The sequence below is a fragment of the Halichoerus grypus genome, chromosome 9 (genome assembly GCF_964656455.1).
Source record: "Halichoerus grypus chromosome 9, mHalGry1.hap1.1, whole genome shotgun sequence".
NCBI classification, from domain to species: Eukaryota; Metazoa; Chordata; class Mammalia; order Carnivora; family Phocidae; genus Halichoerus; species Halichoerus grypus.
Window position 1 is genome coordinate 134,790,566 of NC_135720.1, and position 23,442 is coordinate 134,814,007.

Consider the following 23,442-nt stretch of genomic DNA (forward strand, 5'->3'; position numbering starts at 1 on the left):
CCAGTTTGCTCTTCCCAAGTCATAATGACAAAGTTGATGACCAAATACTGTCGATCTCATGCTAGCAGAAGGAATGACAATTTGCTCATTTTGTCTTGAATTCTATTTGTACTCATCATTTATTTAAATATTAAATAGCTGTTCTCCTCCCTCAATCCTATGCTTTGGAATTCAAGTAACTTTGGACTTTCCCTGCTCTCTACTTTCTCCCAGAAGTCTACATAAGACACTTGTCTGTCTAGACTAGGCTAGGTCTAATTCTTGACCTCTTCAGGAAGGCTACCGCAGGGATGCCTGGGTGGCTCAGTCGGTTAAGCATCTGCCTTCAGCTCAGTCAGGTCATGATCCCAGGATCCTGGGATCCAGCCCCGCATCGGGCTCCCTGCTCAGCAGGGAGTCTGCTTCTCCCTCTGCCTCTTCCCCCCACTCGTGCTCTCTTTCTCAAATAAATAAAACCTTTTTTTTTTTTTAAGATTTTATTTATTTGTCAGAGAGAGAGAGAGCACAAGCAGGCAGAGTAGCAGGCAGAGGCAGAGGGAGAAGCCGGCTCCCCACTGAGCAAGGAGCCCAATGCAGGACTCGATCCCAGGACCCCGGGATCATGACCTGAGCCGAAGGCAGATGCCCAACTGACTGAGCCACCCAGGCGTCCCTCAAATAAATAAAACCTTTAAAAAAACAAAAACAAAAAAGGAAGGCTACCACGAACAACTGAGATTTTTCTGAAAACATTGTGCACTACCATTTTAAGATAAACCTCTCACAGGAAGCTGTCGTTAGCCACTAGTCGTCAGGTGACTGAGCACTGCTACTTGCTCTCTCGAAGACTCGTCTGAGCACTGTGAACGGGGAAGACACCCCTTGGCCTGTCTGCTGCGGATGTCACGTTGGTTGGTCAGTCTGGAACCTGTGAGACTGGCCCAGCCCTTCTGCACTCTGAAGGTGTCCCATCCTCCCTTCAGGGGCCTGCTCTTCCAGGACACGTCACCAGACATGACACGGGGAGGAGACTGAGGCAAGCATGCCACCGTCCCGCCTCACCCACCCCCTCCCTCGGTCTTCCAGCATCAAACACTTAATAATAGCAGCACCCATGGCACCCACTGCTGTGAGGATTAAGCAAGATGATAAATACCAAATGCTGGGAATAGCGCCTAGTACACAGTAAACCCTCAATGAATGTTGGCTGTTACTATTTTTGTTCAGGCCACAGGGACATGCATATACATACGAACAAGGGAAGTTAGATCTGCAGCTAGTGGCAGAGTTATTAAAGACAAACCATTGATGTTTTAAAACCTGAATTAGGCAGTCTGTATTCTAAAACACACACACACACACACACACACACACACAGTCTGAACGAATTAAATACAATAAAGTTGAAAGGGGATATAAATTACAGTTTTTCTTTTTTTTTTTTAAACAGACAATAGTAAAATACTACAGTCGGCTCACTATACACAAAATCATGAACAGCAGCTTTTCATTAGTCTCCAAAATCTTACTCATTTACTGATGCTAAGAACTTAAAGAAAAAGGCACAGCAGACTACGCCTTTTCTCTCTCCCACAAGGCATTTGTGCTGTACATCCACACCAGTCCCACAGGCTTCCACAGAGCAGGTGCATAAAGTACTCCAGTCACAATCTCCGCACACGTCATCCCTCGCAGAACTCTGCAAGCGAAGACGTGGACAGTGGGGTCCTCTGCGCTCAATCGTCTGCTGCAAACGTGGCAGAGCGGGCACCTGTGACCTGTAGAGCTCATCCCAACAACGGAAGTAAAGTAACAACAGCAAAACCACACAACGGAACCTACCAATCCAAAACGAAAAAAAAAAAACCCACAAAAAGACAAAAATCAACATCCCCCTCCCTCCCCAAACCCAACTCCAGGCGTGTCCTCGTGTTTTCCTACAGTAATACTGCTCTCCGCATCCCACCTGCCTGGCCAGGCCAAACCAAGGGACGAGGAAGGCTGGGGTCGGAGCCCCAGGCAGTGTCACCGGTTCCGGTCCCAGGTCTGGTCAGCAGGTGCTGGGCCAGGTGGAAGACCACGGAGGATAGCTGTGGGGTTTTTCAGTGTGCTTATGCAACAGGACAGAGAACAGCTAGCTACAAGGGGCCTGGTAGCCAAGAGGAATATGGCACCAAACTTGCAGTCAGACATATATGTACACATGAAACAAGAATGGACAGCAAACACGTTCAGTCTTACATAAGTTCTTTGGTTGTAAAGAACGGCTTTCTGGAACCTTCTCTGCAAAGAGGGATTTGCGACCTCGTTCTTAGGCAATCAAATCTTTTTCATCTGCTCGTCTATCATATGATTACCTAAGTTGCTGTGTATCCAAGTCCAGTACCTTATGATTTTCTACAAACCACTTTTATCTGCATTTTCATGTGCAGTCTTGTCTGTCTCCGAACAGACATACTATAGATATACATTTCATATACATCATATATATTATTTATAAAAAAAAAAGCATTGACTCCAGATTTTACAGTTAAGAACTGATTAAAATTAGTTGTACAAGAATAAAGTTTGTTTGAACCTGTGGAGGTTTCTACACAGTGGGTGTGTGTAGTAGTTAAGTGCAAAACAAAAATACTGCCACTTAATTCAGTCCGGGATTTTCGGTTCTCTGGCTTTCTGGGAAAAGCAGAGGCTGCCGATTCACCTGCGTGACAAAGTGCCGCTGCTCCCAGCTCGGGAGGAGAAAGTAGGTGGCCCACGAAGCACACGGCTTCTCCACGCTGGTCTGAGGTCCCCGGCTGGGCCGCGGTACGGTTTAAAGATGCGGCTGGTGCTTCCACAGGCAACCGGAGCAGAGATGCCATGGGCTGCGGGGCTGCCCGGCTGCCTTTCACCGAGTGGTCGTGCTGCCCTAGAATGCAGAGGCTGGTGAGTTCAAGCTCCGGATCCCCCCACCCCCAACTCCACACACACACACACACACAGGGGCCCCCTCCCCCAACTCCACACACACACACGGGCCCCCCTCCCCCAACTCCACACACACACAGGACCCCTCCCCCAACTCCACACACACATGCCCCCTCCCCCAACTCCATACACACACACACGCCCCCCTCCCCCAACTCCACACACACACAGGGCCCCTCCCCCAACTCCACACACACACACGGGCCCCCCTCCCCCAACTCCATACACACACACGGGCCCCCCTCCCCCAACTCCACACACACACACAGGGCCCCTCCCCCAACTCCACACACACACACGGGCCCCCCTCCCCCAACTCCATACACACACACGGGCCCCCCTCCCCCAACTCCACACACACACACGGGCCCCCCCTCCCCCAACTCCACACACACACAGGGCCCCTCCCCCAACTCCACACACACACACGGGCCCCCCTCCCCCAACTCCACACACACACACGGGCCCCCCTCCCCCAACTCCACACACACACAGGGCCCCTCCCCCAACTCCACACACACATGCCCCCTCCCCCAACTCCATACACACACACGGGCCCCCCCTCCCCCAACTCCACACACATACACACACACAGGGCCCCTCCCCCAACTCCACACACACATGCCCCCTCCCCCAACTCCATACACACACACGGGCCCCCCTCCCCCAACTCCACACACACACACACACACACAGGGCCCCTCCCCCAACTCCACACACACATGCCCCCCTCCAACTCCACACACACACACACACACACACACACACACACGGGCCCCCTCCCCCAACTCCACACACACATGCCCCCTCCCCCAACTCCATACACACACACGGGCCCCCCTCCCCCAACTCCACACACACACACACACAGGGCCCCTCCCCCAACTCCACACACACATGCCCCCCTCCAACTCCACACACACACACACACACACACACACACACACACACACGGGCCCCCTCCCCCAACTCCACACACATACACACACACGCCCCTCCCCCAACTCCACACACACACACGGGCCCCCTCCCCCAACTCCACACACACACACACACGCTCCCTCCCCCAACTCCACACACACACACACACGCCCCCTCCCCCAACTCCACACACACAGGGGCCCCCCTCCCCCAACTCCACACACACACAGGCCCCCTCCCCCAACTCCACACACACACACACACACAGAGCCCCCCCAACTCTACACACATACACACACACACGCCCCTCCCCCAACTCCACACACACACACACGCACCCTCCAACTACACACACACACACACACAGGGGCCCCCCTCCCCCAACTCCACACACACACACACACACACACACACACAGGGGCCCCCTCCCCCAACTCCACACACACATGCCCCCTCCCCCCAACTCCACACACACACACACAGGGGCCCCCTTCCCCCAACTCCACACACACACACACACACACACACACACACGGGCCCCCTCCCCCAACTCCACACACACACGCCCCCCTCCCCAACTCCACACACACACACAGGGCCCCCCCAACTCTACACACATACACACACGCCCCCTCCCCCAACTCCACACACATACACACACACAGGTCCCCCCTCCCCCAACTCCAACACACACACACACACAGGCCTCCTGTACCCCCAACTCCACACAGACACACATACACACACATACACACAGGGCCCCCCTCCCCCAACACACACACAGGGACCACTCTCAGCCAGACATCACCCACCCCACACAAAGGGCTCTTCCTGAAGGGACCCACGGAATCCAATTTATTATGGAATCCATTCTAGGACTTACACTATATGAGGGAGAAACCTAGCCCCAAGGTGAGGCTTCTAGTAAAAGTAATGACAACAAGAGCTAAGGTAAAAAATTGTTATTGCAACTTACTAAAACTTAACAGTATTATAACAAAAATACTAAAAAAAAAAAAAAAAAAAAAAATACTAAAGCAATTAAAAAAAAAAAAAAAGAATTGCCAAAATCCCACATGACCCTGATAACCACAAATATTTTTGTTAAATTCCACTTCTAAAGCAGTATCTTTGGCAGGAACATAATATTCTGGAGCCTTTGGAAACAAAAATCAGGTACTATTCCTGTTGGCTGGTTCTAAATAATCCAAGCCATGGAATGAGAGGAGGGCTTGTTGCCTCTCCCTCTCCCGCAGCCCCTGCTTTTCCCAGTGCAGCCTTTAGACAGCCCATCAGGGCAGCAGAGGGTGAAAACCCAAGCCCCCCACTCCACCCTGTGCTGAAGCAGAACATCAGGTGAGGGGGCAGTGACTCCTGGGGCCTTGAATTTTGAAGAGGCTCCCTCAATACCACTCGGTGAGTCTGCTGAACATTTAGCCTGGAGGAGCACTATTCGAGGGACACCTGGGTGGCTCAGTCGGTGAAGCTACTGCCTTCGGCTCAGGTCATGATCCTGGGGTCGTGGGATCGAGTCCCCAGGTCAGGCTCCCTGCTCAGCTGGGAGTCTGCTTCTCCCTCTGCCCCTCCCCCTTCTAGTGCTCTCTCTCAAATAAATCAATAAAATCTTTTTTTTTTTAATTTTTATTTTTTGGATTTTATTTATTTAATTTTATTATGTTAGTCACCATATAATACATCATTAGTTTTTGATGTAGTGAATAAAATCTTTTTTAAAAAAGAGAGAAGCATGGGGCTCCTGGGTGGCTCAGCCGTTAAGCGTCTGCCTTCGGCTCAGGTCATGGTCCCAGCGTCCTGGGATCAAGCCCCGCATCGGGCTCCCTGCTCAGCAGGAAGCCTGCTTCTCCCTCTCCCACTCTCCCTGCTTGTGTTCCTGCTCTCGTTCTCTCTCTCTGTCAAATAAATAAAATCTTAAAAAAAAAAAAAAAAAAGAAGCACTGTTCGAGGGGGAAGAATCAGCCCTTGGACTTCTCGGAAGAGGGCCTGACAGGCCGATGCAGGCCAGCAGGGCAGGTTCTGCCTGAAGACCAGGGTAGAGGAAGCCAAAGACTTTGAAACAAACGAACGTTTTGTTTCCAAGGACAGTAACCAGTCACTTTACTCTTAGTCTTATGTCGGAGAAAAAAGGGGAAAAAGTCCTTTTTTTTTTTTTTAAATTGTAAGGAATCACTGTTTAGGGTTTTTGCAGTATATGGATGAGTGTGCTGTATAAGTGACCACACACTGAAATTTTAAGGGTTAGTATGGAAAGGAAGTAAAGCTTGTGGGGGAAAAGCCACCAAACTGGAAGAACTTCCTCAACAAAGCAGAGACCGAATGGCAGCACGATGATCTTTCTAGATTATCTTTCTAGTTCTGTCCCAGCTTTGTTTTGCTCCGTCTGGCGCTCCCATACCCCTCGCACAGCTGCAGTGGGGGTGTGGGACCACAACACTGACCCCAAATGGGAAGCAGTGGGGGCGCTCCGGAGCAGAGCCCTCAGAAGTGGACAATCTCTTATTTATATCATTTGCTCTTCTCCTCAGTACTGTGAGCAAACATCCATTTTGTTCCATTAGTTTAGGAATTACACTAAAAAATTAAACTATGGAACTATAAAATGAAACATTCTAATAAACCAAACCGCTAACTTCCAAAGCCCAAACTTCAACTGCTCTGGGCACCAAATGACTTGTTTTTTTAATCCCTTCTGTGATGCGTTCCTCCCTCCCCCCACCCATACCCCTTTTAAACGTGTCTGAAATTGGGATGCATCTGACAATTACTGATGTGAGGCAGTTTAACTGGAAGTATTTTTTTGTAATGACACCTAAACCAATGGTTTCTCTAATAATTACGGAAATTACAGATTTGATAAAACATGATGGATGCTGTCTGGACGCCTTGGGATAGCCAGTAAGAAGCACCACCGGTCCTATATATTCTGTAGTTCCACTCTGACGGAGCCAGCCGGGCAGCGGTGTGAGCGAGCCTGCTCCCCGGGGGGCCCATGCTCCGGTCAGTGGCATCTGAGGGAATCCCTCCTACTAAGTCACGACGTGAAGCGCCTCTGGGGGTTGGTGCACAACCAGGCAGGCTCACCAACAGGACAGAACACAAAGGACAGCCTCGGGAATTTATTACCTGGTCACTCTCCGCCGAGGAATGCAGCTGGGCAGGGCCCTGCGGCCCGTCGGCGATACTCTTCTGGTCCATTTTACTGGGTAGGTTTCTTCTACTTGAAAGCTCTCCAGCAGAAGAGTCTGTCAAACCGTCAAAATCTTTCCCATCGGATACACCCATAAACTCTGTGAAAGAATGGTCCTCAAGGATATTTGTGGTGTGTTCTACGGTCACTTCCCCGGGGTAAAATTCTCTGGCTGGCTGGCCATTTCTGCTGGAGCAGGCATCTTGTTCGGAACAGGAGCCAGTCCTACAGAGGATTTGGGGGTTTTTCTCAGGGATGCTTTGGGGCGATGGGCTCCCTTTGGCTAAGGCACTGTTTTCCTTGAGGGGCACCAAAATTATCTTCTCTTTCCCCAAGCCTCTTTCTAGTTCTGTCAACTCTTTGTTTGAGGACGGTCTGAAATCGTGCGCAAGCGACGGTCCGTAATGCTCACTGGAGTCCGTATCCTTTGCCTGCATGGCTAGCTGGTCTGAGCTGTCGCTGGAAGGGACCGCCATGTCAGACAGTGTGGCATTGGAGGCACTGTGGGAAAAGTAGCCGCTGGTAATACTGCTGGTCGTGGGGCTACGGGACACTTCTTTCTCCAAGACCCTTGAGTTCATCAGATCGACTTTAGAAGAAAACCACTCCCTGTTCTCCAAGCTGGCGTTGTAAACACTGAAGTCCGCAAACTCCACAGGTACGTAAGGCTGCGAACTTATCAGCTTCCTGTTAAGAGCTTCCAGATCATTTTCCTCCTCCTCAGAGTCCTGTAGTAATGAAGGAAAAGTCACTCATTAGCTCCTTTCAGCGACTTTATTGTCGAGACAGGTTTCAAATATATTCATATTAAAGGCATTCACATTCACATGTTTAGTGTTTTTTTTTTTCCTTTCTTTCTTTCTGAGTTTGGTTAAATCTTGTCAACTATGGTGCATACAAGTACATTATCCTCAGAGATCTGTGAGCATAAACCCATTATCACCTAATATGGAGGAGATTTATTTCTTTTGTGCTCACTCAGTGCTAATTGGAAATGCTTCCTTCACTGGTTTAAGTGCAGTAGACTTTTAATTAATTTTAATTAATGATTAGTGTTCAGTTGTGATGTTTGCCCTTTTGGAATAAAATGAGGAGGGGGCAGCTGGAGGCAGAGAAAAGCTGTTGCTTCATTTGTCCTTACAATCCTCACTTTGGGAAGCCAAGCGCAGGTGAGGAAGGTACTTTGTAGAAGGTTTCTGAGCTATTTTATCAGGGGAGAGGGCAGTAAAATCAAGACCTCAACAGTGAAAAGAGCAAAGAACACAATTTCAACACCCATTCCCAGTGTTGTATTAAACATCATAGGGCTGTAAAATACTAACAGTCTTACAGTTAACACTTTCTAGGGGTTTGGAGAAGCATCGTTAGAGGATTTGGCCAGAGGTGAGGAAGGTACTGAGACGTCACTGAAAATCTCCTTTATCAAAGAGCTTTAGAATTCTGTTTGTAAAGACTAGTAAATATGCAGAAGTGGGTATTCTTAACACCCCAGTCTGTCCCTGAATGGATGATTCTTCTGTATTTGGTGGAAAACAGTATAAAGCATGTGGATGTTTTATGTTCAAATAAAAATAAATGATAAATGACGCCTGGCTGGCTCAGTCAGTAGAGCATGTGGCTTTTGATCTTGGGGTTGTGAGTTTGAGCCCCACACTGGATGTAGAGCTTACTTAAAAAGAAAAAAAAATGATATTACTATCTAGCATTTTAATTACCCTCATAAACATCTGATGACATTGCAAATACTCCTTTCCTCTTACAACATGACTTTCAATGAGTATTCATCAGGCATCCACTATATGCCAGCCATTGTCCTAAGAACTGGGAATACCAGTGTTGAGCAAAAACAGGCACGGTCCCTGCCCTCATGGTGTTATGGCTTTGGGTCCTTGCTCTTAGAACAATCCTGGACCCTGATTCAGTGGATGGAAATTTCTTTTTTTTTTTTTTCAAAGATTTTATTTATTTATTTGACAGTGAGAGACACAGCGAGAGAGGGAACACAAGCAGGGGGAGTGGGAGAGGGAGAAGTAGGCTTCCTGCTGAGCAGGGAGCCCAACGCGGGGCTCGATCCCAGAACCCTGGGATCATGACCTGAGCCGAAGGCAGATGCTTAACGACTGAGCCACCTAGGCGCCTGGTGGATGGAAGTTTCATTCGGTATAATAACAGGGAGACTGTGAAGACCTGCAACCAAAACATTAACCTTACTCATTAAAGGATCATTTCAAGAGGTGGAGGACAGAGAGAGGATGGGAAAGAGGAAGAAGAGCATGAGCGAAGGATATGTCAGATGGCAGTTCACAAATGAACATCAATTTCATCTGCTGCATTTTATAGTAATAACTTATTATTTATAATATTATAAATATATTATAGGTGCCCCTATAGTAATAATTTCTTTTGCATAAGATGCTAACTACCTAAATCAATACCTTAATGCTCTTCAGTGCTCCTTAGTTTTTAAAATAACTTGAATATACATTACATAAAAGCATCAGGTGTCTTAATTCCATGGCTATTAATCAAAGGTGACTATCAAATATCAGCGATAAAAAATTCCAGAAATTAGCAAAACAAAATTTTGGCAACACTAATCTTGCCATCTTATTTTTAGCTACATTTCACATTAGGTAGCACTGTGAAAAGAGGGGGTGGGGAGAATGTTTGGAAAGGAGCAAAGATTGGACAGAATTGAATCAGTAGCTTTTACCTGTATTTTCTATGTTCTCTACTTGACATGTTTAGACTGAAAACTGAACTTCTAGTGTTTGCATCTTTATATTTCCTTTTTTTTTTCTTTTTAAGTAGGCTCCATGCCCAACGTGGGGCTCGAACTCACTACCTGAGATCAAGAGTCAGAGTTGCATACTCTCCCGACTGAGCCAGCCAGGTGCCCCCCGCCCCCATATTTCCTTCTGATTTAAGCTGGCAAAGAAATATAATTCCCCAAGCCCAGGAGTCTTTGATGCAATTAATTACTGAAAAGTTAGTTGCTGCAAGAAAAACCAAATCTGAATGTGAGAATTAGTAATCTGGGGCTCCTTTTATGCCTGGAGTTATTTCTTCTGAAGACTGAGGAAGGGCCTGTCTCCTAAAATACAGCTTTGCTGAATGAAATATTCAATCATGAATTTATTGTGTAGAAACAGGTGCATGCACATTTGTCAAACACATGAAGATAAAAAATTATTCCTAAAGGATGAGAATGAGCTTAGGAAAAACTGAACAGTCTACAAAACCCCCAAGAGATTAAGTTCCAATAGGGATCAGTACACAGTTGTACACTTGGGATGGGAATGGGAGAAGGGGAATGACCCAAAGAGAGAGGCTAGCGGAGTAGGGACAAGTAATTCCAGAAAAAAGAAAACTTAGTAGAGATGAAACGTTTCCCAACAGGTAAACAGACTGAAGGTTTACCAAGTTATTGCCTTCAAGGGGAAAAAGAGAGCACTTAATTGGTTCAAACTGTACCTTAAGGGAATGTGATTAGATAGACTTCTACTCCAGAAATATTTATCATTGTATCTGAAAGGAGACTAAGCTTAGCACCTTCCTACTATGTCTTAATGATACAAAGAATTAAAACCCTACCTAAAAGTGAAGCATGGAGTCAAGTTCTCAAGCCCTTCTATAGCTACAGTCTTCATGATTTGGTTTTTGCAATTAAGTTTATGCAACTGGTATTTACCTACAGACAAAACAGCTTGATTTTAAAAAGGGATCAAAACCCCCACGAAAGCAGTGACTCCCTGCAAGGAGTTTCACTTAATTAAAGTCATTTTCACTTCCACTGGGATGGGGTCTGTGTTGTCCCTTAGGAAGACGGTCTCTTTTTGGAAGGACTGTATTAGCCTAGGGCCCCAGAACTTCTGTCCATGGTACTAAGATGCTGGCAGCCCTTTCTAGAAACAACAGTACCAGGGCAATTGAAACTGCACTATTTTGGGGAGCACCTGGAGTCAGTGGGGTCAGCCCAATTCTGCTGAGGGATGGGGTCTTTGTTCTTATGCTCTCATGAACCTGAGACCCTGAGGCAAGCCACTCATCAAGTCCTTTGTTTCTTCTGTAAAATGGAGAAATAAACCATATGCTATCTATGCAAGACCCAAGGGAGAAGTGATTTCCTTTACACTCTTCTGCTTCATGACTTAAAAAAAAGATGGACTCCAAAGGCATATTGTCTTTATCTTATTCAAACAAGAGATGAAGTACATTTGTGTATCTTCCCAAATTGATGAGACAACAAACCCTGCTTTAAGAATTAAGGGTAGCTATATAATACTCTATTTTATGTGAAACTGTGAAAAATGATTTCAACCTCCTTTGATCAGACCAAACCACTGATTCACACTTTGATTTTTCAAGAATGGAAAAGGAAGGAGAGTGAATGGGGAACAAAGTAATAAAGCAGTTTATGCCCATTTGTAAGAGGAGAAATAAAATGAAAGCTTCTCGAAGAGAACCAGAACCTCAGAGCAAGCAATTAAGACTGTTAAAATCTACCAAAACATCCTGGAAAAGCTGCTATCTGAAATAAATCAAACAGTTCAATAGTTTCAAAGATGAAGAGTATTGAGACAGATATCTTTCTCTTATTTAAAAAAAATTTTTTTTAGGTTTTATTTATTTAAGCAATTTCTACACCCAACTTGGGGCTGGAACTCAACGACCCAGAGATCAAGAGTCACATGTTCTTCTGACTGAGCCAGCCACGCACCCTTCTTTCTCATTTTTTTTTTTTAATTTTTTTGTTGTTGTTGTTTTGAGCCAGATTTCTTTTCTTTTTTTTTTTTTTAAAGATTTTATTTATTTATTTGAGAGAGAGAATGAGATAGAGAGAGAGAGCATGAGAGGGGGGAGGATCAGAGGGCGAAGCAGGCTCCCTGCTGAGCAGGGAGCCCGATGCGGGACTCGATCCCGGGACTACAGGATCATGACCTGAGCTGAAGGCAGTCGCTTAACCAACTGAGCCACCCAGGCACCCTTGAGCCAGATTTCTAAGGAGAGTAGAGGCAGATCTCTCAAGATTCCAGCAAGGAAGATGATACCATCAAACCCTGCTCAGCAGACTTCAAGGTGTGTTTGATCACACAAAGCCTAACTGCTGCTTAGGAGTTGCTAAGTTATGAGAAGCTGGTTCTATCCTACCCTCTGCTAGCTGAAAGTCCTGAGATGGGTTTTATCTAAAAACATTACAAGGAAAGTAAATGATGAGGCAAACTCTGTCAACAGTGAAGCCATCTGCTGGGCAGACCCAGAAGGGTCATCCAGCAGTCTCTCAATGGGATGTTCTACCAAAATGTATCAGTAACAGAGGTTTAAATTTAGTAGCCATGCAACATGGTGGCAAGTTCCACGTCAACCAACAGACAGATCCAATAAGCCAGAGAGCCAGAGAGTTTGAAGGGATAACGAACTGGCCACTTGGCCTTTTTTAGCCCATGCCGCAGCTTTATTAACTAAGCGGGGGGAGGTCAAGTAAGTGACTGAGCAGTTCATTAGGATCCAGAGATACATGGGCAGCTGTTGACGTTCACCTCTTCTGCAGTAGGAACTGCGATGGGGACTTGGGATAGAGGGGCCAGGAGAACACAGAGGCAATGGTGGGGAGAGGGACAGAGGTGCGGGGGAAATGGTGTCTTTTCTTCTGTCCTCAGTGGACAGGAGTAATGAGAAGGTCATTTCTGAAGATCCGCTAGCACTCCACGCATGCAGACGGGTGGCCGACCACATCTCCAGGTTAACTTCCGGTTAGGATCACACAGTGTGCATCAGCAGCACGTTTTAGAGCTGTTAGAGGACCTCACACCAATGAGTCCTTGGATGGGGTCAGCCATGCTGCGGGCGGGAGAGGAAATGTCCAGTGCGCTGCCCACAAATCAGACCGCGCACAGACGTGAACATCAAGCAGCTCCGTCTCGCTCGGAGCTGCTTCACTGTTTCAAAGCCCATGAAGCCACAGGAAAGTGAAAGCTGAGACACAAAATAAGACAACTCTTTCCAGACCCGAGAATACGGTTTGTTTGTTTTTTGTGTTTTTTTAACTGAGGTATCATTGATAATTCGAAGTGCCTGGTATACAGCGTCTTAAAAACTACATTCAAATCTATAATTTGAAAACCAAGTGCTGGGGAATGACTGTTTTACAGGCAGTTTCCACCTACCTGTGGATGAAGTACAGATAAGTCATCCCCAAAGCAAGACTGACACCAGCGGGGTTGGGACCTATTTTGCCAGCAAATGAGAACAGGTGACCTGAGATGCCGAGCGGGCGGTGGGGGCGCCAAGGGCTCGTAGCGGGGCTACAAGCTACAGAATAAGCTGGACAAGGGCATCAGGCAACGCAGAAGGAGCTTTCAAACACATCCACGGCTAAGTGCATGATTACTCACTCCAAGTAAGTGCAACTCCTCTAGGTAGATTAACTTCAGAATCTGGGCAATATGCATCGGCACATTAGAAAGATTCACAATCAGTGACGGTGATCTCATTTACACTTTTTAAAGACCAGAACCCGTTAAGAGTGCCCTTTCCCCCTTTTCTAAGCAAGTTGCTACTGAGCAAAAAGATAAATAAAACCGAATGAACACTTAGAAAAAAACCACAGGTCATGGCCACATTCATGCAAGATTTCATTACCGGTGATCACATTTAAAAAAAAAAAAAGAAAAAGCAAAGCAAAAAGACCCAGTACATTCTCTTCACATCTCCTACAGGATTTGGATGACCGTCTGTGAAAGGGCCTTAACCCACCACCAGGCAAGACGACAGAAACAGTTCCAGAACTTACAATCTCCTTCTCGTGCTTGCTACTGTGCTCTACTGGTATGCTGCTGCCCTCGCTTCCGGAGGGCACAGTGCAGCCCGGGCTATGTGCCTGAGGTGAAGGCATGCTCTGCAAAGGTTAAGACACACAGATGCATCACATACAGAAGACGCCGACAGCCCAAATACACAGTAAGTACGTGCCAGTTAGAAAAGCAACGCGAACACTTCTACTCCCGGGTGAGGAGTGCACTCTGGCTGCGGTTAAACCACTGATGGACTCCGACGAGACTACACACACCCCACGGCAAATCGCATCCTTGGTTTTATCAACGTAAAAATAAGTAAACAATAAATAAATAAAGCCTGTCATGTTTTCCAAACACCCAGGGAACGGCTCCTTCTCACTTGGAAGAGCCGTAAACGCACAGAAAGGAACATCAAGAGCACCACGCAAGAAACCCCGCCATGACCCCGTGTGACCCACACACGTCCACAGGCACGGCTACTGCCCCCCACGCAACACGATTCTGCTCTACTTTCCACAGTAGAGACGTGCAGCACTTACCTCCTGGCTGAGGAGCGGCCTCGCTTCAAGGGCTATCCTTTTCTTATGTTCCTCCTTTACAGGCATTAAGGGTTTGAAAAACTTTGGTGGCTGGGGAGAGAATGCTTTAAAAGGACTGACTGTTAAGGCGTGGGGGTTCTCTGATGGACAACCTGGGGAAGACAAACAGGCACGGATTGACGGGCACACCGGAAGCACAGTCATCACCTAGCCACGGGAATATCTGGTTCGACAAAGAAATTACCAGGCTAACATTTGGCTAAAGATTAAAACCGGAGTGGGCAAGAGTGGAGATGTAGCTATCAAGTCCCAAAGAGTCAGCATCGAAGAAAGCAGAAACTGAATTTTCCACCTTCTTTTCAAGATCCCCCTGAAGCACTGCCTACTAGACCGATTTCAACTCATGCTGATTTTCCGTTGCTCTGAAATTCCGGAGTCTATTAGCCTTCCATGCATTTGGGCACATTTTCATTGCAATATCTTATTTTCTATGTTTCTCATTCCATAGTTCCATTTCAGGATCTAGAATGGCACCTTATCGTATCTTTCACTGCGTATAGCACGTAGAGGCTCAATAAATATTAAAGGAATGGATACTGTCTGCACTTTTTTGCAAGCCCTGTTTTTCCTCAGGCCACCTTCTCCATATGTCTAAGGAAGAACAATTCTGCTCTCCTGCTCTGACTCATTTCTTACTTTTGTGGAGCCTCTTTCCCTCCTTCTGCATTTTCTTCCCAATTCACTGGTACGATGTCATTTAGTAGGCAAAATATATGGTGTAAGGTAACAGAACTGATTCACGTTTTCAAAGAATACTATTCGTCTCAGGGCACTGGGAGATTATACAGTTAGGTAATAATGCTGTCACTGATCAAACTCATTTCTGGTACCATTTCTGAAACTGCTTTAGGAATCAAAAAATTCTCGTAAAAACTCTTTTGAGTACAAAAAAGCATTACACAGGTAGTTATTCTTTTGGTAAAAAATGAAGTCTAACCACAACATAATAAGATTTGTTTTTGTCTCAAAAGGGACTTCAAATTCAGGAAATGGTGTGGGAAAAATGATTTGAAAATTCTGAAGTGCTACACAAAAAGCCTATTATTATCTGGATGATATACCGGATCCAAAAGCAAAAAGAAATCAAGTTAAGTGGACATGACATGTTCTCTTCAAGAATACAGTTTAGAATCATCCAGCACATTAGAATTTCAGGTGCCTATCTTATTAAATGCCACCTACAAAAGAACTTCCCCCCATGCTTTTCCTAAGAAATTATAAAGAAAGAACACAGAAAAACAATCTCACCACTACTTTCTTTACTCCTTCGAGGCGAATCCCTGGGTAAAGTTCCGTAACAGGCTATATCTTGGTAACTGGAGCTATAGTCAGACATGTCTAATTGGTTCTCTAGCCAACCCTACAAGGGAAAGATACGGGTTAGCTGTAATTAAGTCCCTTTAAAATGAGAAGTGAAGCCCAGATTTGAGTTTTTTCCTATTTTTTAATGGCAGTACGTGCTCTTCTTTCTTTTATTTTTATTATAAAGTATTTCAAACATACAGAAAAGTATGAATGGCTGAATGATATGACAAATACTGTCATACGCAGGATAGAGCTAGAGTTTTAATGTTAATAATCCTATCATATTTGTCCAAGATTTAATAAAATCATAACAAATGGAGTAAAATCCCCTGAATCCCTAAGGTCCCACCCATTTTCCTCCCTCCCCTGCAAAGGGAGCCACCTTGATAAATTTGGTATGTATCTAGGGTGACTGCATAATTTAGAGACCACAGTGAAACGCTTTTTGGAGTGAATGGGTTCCACTAATAATTTCGCCTGGGTAGCAGGCATACGCTAGGACTGCCCCAGGCAAACCAGACCTGAGATTTAAAAGGATCAAACTGGCATAAGATATTGGTACACTAAGGAAAGAAAACTCCATTTGTGTATCATATAAACTTATTTAATCTTACGCAACTTCTCAGGAGTTGGCTGCCTAAAAGACTAGATTTTAAACTTCTTGATGACATAATCCATGTTTTACTCTTTGAATCACTCAGTCCCTCACATAATAACGTAAATATAATATACGCTCCAAGCAATATTTGCTGAGAAAGGTCATGTTGCAAAATATCCTTAATTTTAGATACCTAATTTGCCTAGTTGAATTAATTTTGATTTTGCGATGGTAGATATAATACTTTCTTTTTTTTCCTTTTTTGTTTGTTTTTTTAAATTCACATATAATGTGTTATTGGTTTCAGAGGAACAGGTTTGTGATTCATCAGTCTTTTTTTTTTTTTTTAAAGATTTTATTTATTTATTTGACAGAGAGAGAGAGAGAACAGTAGGCAGAGGCAGGCAGAGGCAGAGGGAGAAGCAGAGTCTCCCCGCTGAGCAGGGAGCCCGATGTGGGGCTCGATCCCAGGACCCTGGGATCATGACCCGAGCCGAAGGCAGCGGCTCAACCGACTGAGCCACCAGGCGCCCCTGTGATTCATCAGTCTTATATAACACCCAGTGCTCATTATAACACATACCCTCCTTAATGTCCATCACTCAGTTACCCCATCCCCCTATCCCCCTCCCCTCCAGCAAACCTCAGTTGATATAATACTTTCTTAAATCACTGAGTGAGACCCATAAACACACAGATGTTCAATTTGGTGTAGTACTATGCTGGTATGGAAAATATGCTAGGTACAATGTTAACACTGAGTGCATAGCAATTTCACATCAAGTATTTGAACCTGGAAATGGACGCGTGGAGACAATAACCAGCATAAGATTAAGATGGGAAGTCCTGAGATTTTAAAAACACCAAGATACCCTAACTTTTCAGACTTCGACTCTGCTAGTAACCTAGCCATGCCCACACCACAGGTGCACACCTTATCATCTTCATCAAAGCCAGAAAGGTCTGGTCGACTGGAGGAGACCTGTAAGAGAGCCATGGTTTCATCAATGTGGTTTATGTATTTAACATAAATTACACAGAAATATAGAAATGTAATGTCACATTTACAGTTGAAGCCTGTATGAATAGCCTCAACTCCCTCTTCATTCTATAATCCTCAGGAATAAGAACCACACTAAATTTGGGGTTGATTATTTCCATACAGGCTTTGTATAGTTCTTATATTCATAAAATTGATTTATATATAAAAATATATGCACATATTATATATAAATATAATGTATATGCACATGTAATATATATTTTGCGTATTTTTATCGTTAAAATAAGTGGTATCTCACCATACATGGTCTTTTTCATTAGTTTCAGAATTTATTTGTTCTATTCTAGATAGGTATCTAAGCTGCTTCTAATTTTTCTCTATTACAAACTCTGATAAAATAGATTATTATTATTGTCCCTAAGTATCACTCTAGCTGTATCCCACAATGACTGACATGTATACCATTTCAACATTATTTAGTTCTAAATCCATCCTATGTTTCTTTTTTATTCTAAGTTTATTTATTTATTAATTTAAGTAATCTCTACATCCAACAAGGGGCTCGAACTCACCACCCCAAGACTGAGGATCGCGTGCTCTGATTGAGTCAGCCAGCCAGGAGCCTCCTCCTACGTTTCTATGAGGAGCTCTAAAGGGTATGTGAAGGCCTGGAATCTCTGGGCTGTAGATAACGCATATGCACCTTCAATTCTGCTCTTCCATAGCAATTCTGGGGTTAGCTTATGAAATCCTATAAGAAATTATGCTGGGAATTTATAGATTAGTTTAAGGAGATGTGCCAATTTTTTGGATACTGTGTGTTCCCATCAATGAGCACAGTCTCTCTTTCTGTGAGTTTACGCTTTATTTATGGTGATAGCTGTATTCAGATTTGGTTTTTGTAAGAAAATTCCATTTTGTTGAAGCTTGTTTTACATTTACTGCTATAACATTATTCATAGTTTGCTCTTACACTGTCTAAATCTTTGTCCTCTCTGTCATGATACGTCCCTTTTTACTGTCAATAATATTGAAATTAATATCCCAATATTTTCTCTCCTTCCCCAATTAATCTTAACTAGAAGTCAGTCAGTCTATTTGACCAGTCTTTTCAAAAAGCCCACTTTTCAGCTTTGCTGATTCTATTGTTGGTTTTCTATTTCATACATCTCTGTTCTAATCTTCATACACCTTCTTTGAATTTATTATAATTCTGCTCTAGTATTATTACCTTTAAAATTTTTTTATTCTGATTTTGTTTTTTTGATTTAAAAATCTTTTGTCCATAAATACTTCTCTGTGAATCTCTAAAAAATACATTATTCCTCCTCCCTTTAAAAAAACCATAACCACAGGGCTCCTGCCTGGCTCAGTTGGAGGAGCGTGCGACTCTTGAGTCATGAGTTCAAGCCCCATGTTGGATGTAGAGATTACTTAAAAAAATAAAATCTTAAAACAAAAACAAAACTAGAATATCATTATCACATTGTAAAAAATTAAATGATTCCTAGATAGTAACCGATATCCCCCAGTGTTCAAATGTCTCAGACACATTGTCAGTTAATTCTGAATCAGGATCACAATAGTTCACACGTTTCCCTTTTTCTATGTCATTTGTTCCTATAAAGTTTCCCTTTGCTAATGGAGTTCCTTTGGTGTCACTTAACATTCTCTTCTGTCCCTCGTAAATATCAGCAGTCAGATTCAGAGTCTTGATCAGATGTAGGTTCATTTTCTAGGGGGCTAGGGGTGGGGACAGAATACTCCTTTAGGTGATCTGTCTTTACCTTTTAGCACAGATGTTTCCCTCCATGTTTTTTACTCTTCTTTTTAATACAAGATCCACACATCCCTAACAGTGGCTCTTGTTCTTTCATTTTTCTCTACTGTCTAGCATTCGGCAGTAGAAATGGAATAATAGGGAACTCAGAGCCTAGTTTCCCTCTAAGTACTTCACCTGCATCCCACAAGCACTGATGTGTGTACCAGTTTCTATTTTTCAGTTTACACTGCATGAGTCTCTTATTATCAGTTTCTAAATAACCGCACTGTGGTCAGAAGTAAACTGTATGTACACCACTATAGGATGCGCTGGGACTGGCTCTGTGGCCTGCTCTGAAACAACGTTTATATACGTTCACCATGTTTCTAATCATTTCCTGGCAATTCTGGAGAGGAGCAAGGTAATGATACTGTGCCCTTCCTTGGGAGGATCTTTTATTCTGCTGCTTCTGGAGAAGAGACTGCTTTGAAATTGTCCGTGCACTAGTTTGTCCCGGGACCGTGTCCCCTCCACTAAGCAGTTCCTGTCAAGTGGATTTTCTACATGAACTGGTTAAGAATGAGAATCAAATGGTCAACGGAGAGACCACGGACCAGGGACGCGTGGACACGGAGGTACCCAGCGCCCTATCACACTGACGGGCAGCACAGGAAAATCCACCAGGGCGACGAGGACAGAGCAGCACCCAGCCAGGTGCCATAGCGGACTCTGCCACCCTTAAACCAACTACGTTCCATTTAGGTCTCAAGAAACGTCTTTCAAGGACATAACTTTCTGAAGAGAAATCCGGAAGATTCCACTAAAGACGCGGGCATGGGATCGTAACTGCACTCTCTGGTGTGTTTCCCTGGGAGAGAGGAGAGGCTTGGCTGTCCGGGATGCCCACGCCAGGACCCCCGTGCCCCCCTCAAACCCTGAGACACGTCACAGAAGCAACAGACCCTCCACAGGGGGTGCTCACATTATGAACGTTCGGTGTGCTGAGACTCCTCCTCAGGTGCCGAGCTTTGGTGGACAGAGCTTCTTTGACCGTGACCGCCTGCAAAGGTCAAGGTAACATTTGTTTTTCCCCCTCTGATGACAAATAATATATGTTTGGTGTGGAAGGTTTAGAAAATATAGAAAGACACATCATTTTAATGCCACACTCCCTCCCATAGTTACAAAAGCTGGACTCTTATGGTCCCCACTAATTTCTCTTTCCTTAATCTACCAAAAATGCTTTCCATACACAAAACCAGGACAACTGCTGAACTAAAGACATTTATGTGGTAGATTTTTTACAGAGGTAGACAGAGAAAACAGAGAAGAAATACCCCTAACAATAGATCTCATTTGCAAAATGACCATCAACTTTTATGCTGTTTGTGTTTTATTCACGCAGCAATTTCGGGGGGATTTCCACTAAAGGCAGATTTTTCTGACAGATGCCAATCTTAGTCCTCTTGTTGCTCACAATGCACTTTCCATGAACTTCAACTGCTGCTTCTGTGGATGACAACTCCTGTCTCAGAGTCCCACTGCCCAGTGGGTTAGTTTCACGGGAATGTCCTGCTACTGTTGCAGAAGTTAACCTAGACCCCCAAAATTAGGGAAATAGTAACAGCATGTGGCTAAGCACACGGACTCTGGAGTCAAGCCTTCCTGGTTTACAACCAACTTTGTACCAACTTAGCGGTGTAGCCTTGGGCAGGCTAGCTAACTTCCGCCGGCCTCGATTTTCTCACTCAGAAAAGGGGACTCTGACAGTGTCTATCTCCCTAGCAGGGCCATCTTGAAGATTAAATGAAAGAATGCTATCTAAATTACTTGGGCAGAGTGCTTAAGTAGAAGGTACTGAATAGAATGCAGACATTATTTTCATTTTTGCTACTTTGTCTGAAGAGACTGCTACTCAAGTTTTCCTTCTCTGACAGATGCAGAGGGAAGGTGTTTGGTAAATAAATTCGTCCTTGTCCACGTGGCGGTGGGGAGGCGAGTGCTCTCGCCCTCCGGCCCGGACGCTGGTTCTACTCGCCTGCCGGAGCCGTTCAAGGCTCAGGATGTTCTCCACCTGCAGCACGCCGCGCGTGTACTTCTCTATGTAGGTCTCCCCGTCGGAAGCGCCTTCGTTCTCGCTCCTTGCTGCCAGGAGCGCTAGTGTCTCCCGGTCCTCAATCTCCTCTGTTGCCTGAAGGGACAAGAAGACAATTCACTTTCTTTCTCTCTCTCTTTTTTTTTAATTACAATACTTTCATGTGAACAATATTTTTATCCAAATTGTGGTGAGAAAATGATTTGGAAGTTCTAAGAATCAACACATTCTCTAACACTTCTATTTCGGTATTTTTAAAAAGTAATGTATATTTACCTTTGGTATATTGGATACTATTTCATAGGTTACACCACAGGAATAAAATATATTCTTCAATGATATTCTCCTCTTCAGACTCTGGGTGAAGCTCTGGTAGGAAAGGAAAGCTGAATTAAGCGATGTGAAATACGTAAGTTATTCAGCATTTTACAAATTGTAGAAGCATTATCAAGTACTATGTTTTTGATACACATACAACAACTCAGAAAAACAGAACTGAAAAATCCTTGTCTCTGACCCTGAAGGACAACAGTGTCCTTCATTTGGGGATTACAGGATTTGTAGTCCATTCAGGGATTTTGGGGGTTGTGCTTCTTTCTCATTGGCAGCCTTTCTTTTGATCTTGATAGGGTTATTTATTTATTTTAAAGATTTATTATTTTTTTTAAAAAGATTTTATTTATTTCTTGCCGTGTCAATTTTTGCCATTCTAACTGGTGTAAGGTGGTATCTCAATGTGGTTTTGATTTGAATTTCCCTGATGGCTAATGATGATGAACATTTTTTCACGTGTCTGTTAGCCATTTGTATGTCTTCTTTGGAGAAGTATCTGTTCATGTCTTCTGCCCATTTTTTGACTTGATTATTTGTTATTTGGGTGTTGAGTTTGAGAAGTTCTTTATAGATCTTGGAAATCAGCGCTTTGTCTGTAGTGTCATTTGCAAATATTTTCTCCCATTCTGTGGGTTGCCTCTTTGTTTTGTTGAGACTATGGACTCCAAGAAACAGACTGAGGGTTCCAGAGGGGAGGGGGAGGGGGGATGGGTTAGCCTGGTGATGGGTATTAAGGAGGGCACGTACTGCATGGAGCACTGGGTGTTATACGAAAACAATGAATCGTGGATCACTACATCAAAAACTAATGATGTAATGTATGGTGATTAACATAATAAAATTATATTAAATTAAAAAAAAGATTTTATTTATTTATTTGAGAGAGGAAGACAGAGAAAGAGAGCACTAGCGGTGGGGAGGGGCAGAAGGAGAGGGAGAAGCAGACTGTCCGTGGAGCAGGGAGCCCGATGCAGGACGCAATCCCAGGACCCTGGGACCATGACCTGAGCCGAAGGCAGACGCTTAACGACTAAGCCACCTATTTATTTTAGAGAGAGAGAGCGCACAAGCAGGAAGGACAGAAGGAGGAGAGAGAATCTCAAGCAGAGTTGGACGCTCAATTGCCTGCACCACCCAGGCGCCCCATGATCTTGATAGGGTTTAATCAATCCTCGTATAGAAGAAAACTGGAGAGGGTCCATTTTGTTGGCAATACCTGTGGGACGAGATCTGGGAAGCAGCAAGGATTTATTTTGGGCCTGCCCCTTGTCCTGTTTTGTCACTAAACTGCTTGGCTTGGCACTTAGCCTTTTTCAAACAGTGACGTCATAGCTCCACTGCCTCCTAGGCTTAGTCCCCCCGGCCAAGGGGGAAGGTCCTTTGGTGGGTGACATCCACCTGTGCTGTCCTCATGCCCCGTTATCTGCGGTCAGTAAGAATCAGGCTGTAACTTGGCTAGTGTGGTGACAATTTGCACGTCCACTGTATCAGCACCACAAAACACGGCTCGGCTTTATGACAGAGGGAAGAAAGAAACTTTGAGCTCATGTAGGCAAGAATCAGACCCCATTACTACCTGTTTGTTGTAAATATTGGCTGCAATCCGTTTTCGTAATACTAACTCCATAGCAGCCGGGTGGCTGAGCTGGACCGTGGTTTTCACTATCAGGTAAATCCTTTCGTTCTGCGGTGTGACTCTATTCAGGTGAACGGAATCATGCACGGAGGAGTCCCAGGAGGCTGTGGCTGAAACCTAAGAACAGGAGAAGGGTTGGGGACAGGGAAAAGACCCAGCTCAGGGGCTGCGGTTTGACATCACACATGAGAGCGAGAAGAGAAACGCAACCCCACTGAATCATATGTGTTTCTCCTCAC

The 23,442-nt window shown here is 44.7% G+C and overlaps 1 protein-coding gene across 5 annotated transcripts in view; it reads right to left on the reverse strand.

The window, feature by feature from the left end:
* Positions 1-1,395: 1,395 nt before the first annotated feature.
* The window catches only part of KIF13A (kinesin family member 13A), a 206,778-nt gene continuing 184,731 nt past the window's right edge, over positions 1,396-23,442 (reverse strand). For 2 of the 5 annotated variants that reach the window (XM_078055727.1, XM_078055726.1), the window contains 10 exons: positions 23,144-23,320; positions 21,511-21,603; positions 21,178-21,330; positions 20,122-20,199; positions 17,309-17,356; positions 15,720-15,831; positions 14,412-14,563; positions 13,869-13,973; positions 7,012-7,803; positions 1,396-2,890 (listed from right to left, as the gene is read on the reverse strand). In XM_078055727.1, the coding sequence (XP_077911853.1) occupies positions 2,870-2,890; positions 7,012-7,803; positions 13,869-13,973; positions 14,412-14,563; positions 15,720-15,831; positions 17,309-17,356; positions 20,122-20,199; positions 21,178-21,330; positions 21,511-21,603; positions 23,144-23,320 (1,731 nt within the window). In that variant the 3' untranslated portion in view covers positions 1,396-2,869. Of the gene's footprint in view, positions 2,891-7,011; positions 7,804-10,055; positions 12,917-13,868; positions 13,974-14,411; positions 14,564-15,719; positions 15,832-17,308; positions 17,357-20,121; positions 20,200-21,177; positions 21,331-21,510; positions 21,604-23,143; positions 23,321-23,442 lie in introns of those variants that run through there. The other 3 variants (XM_078055730.1, XM_078055728.1, XM_078055729.1) reach the window with 2 other exon arrangements.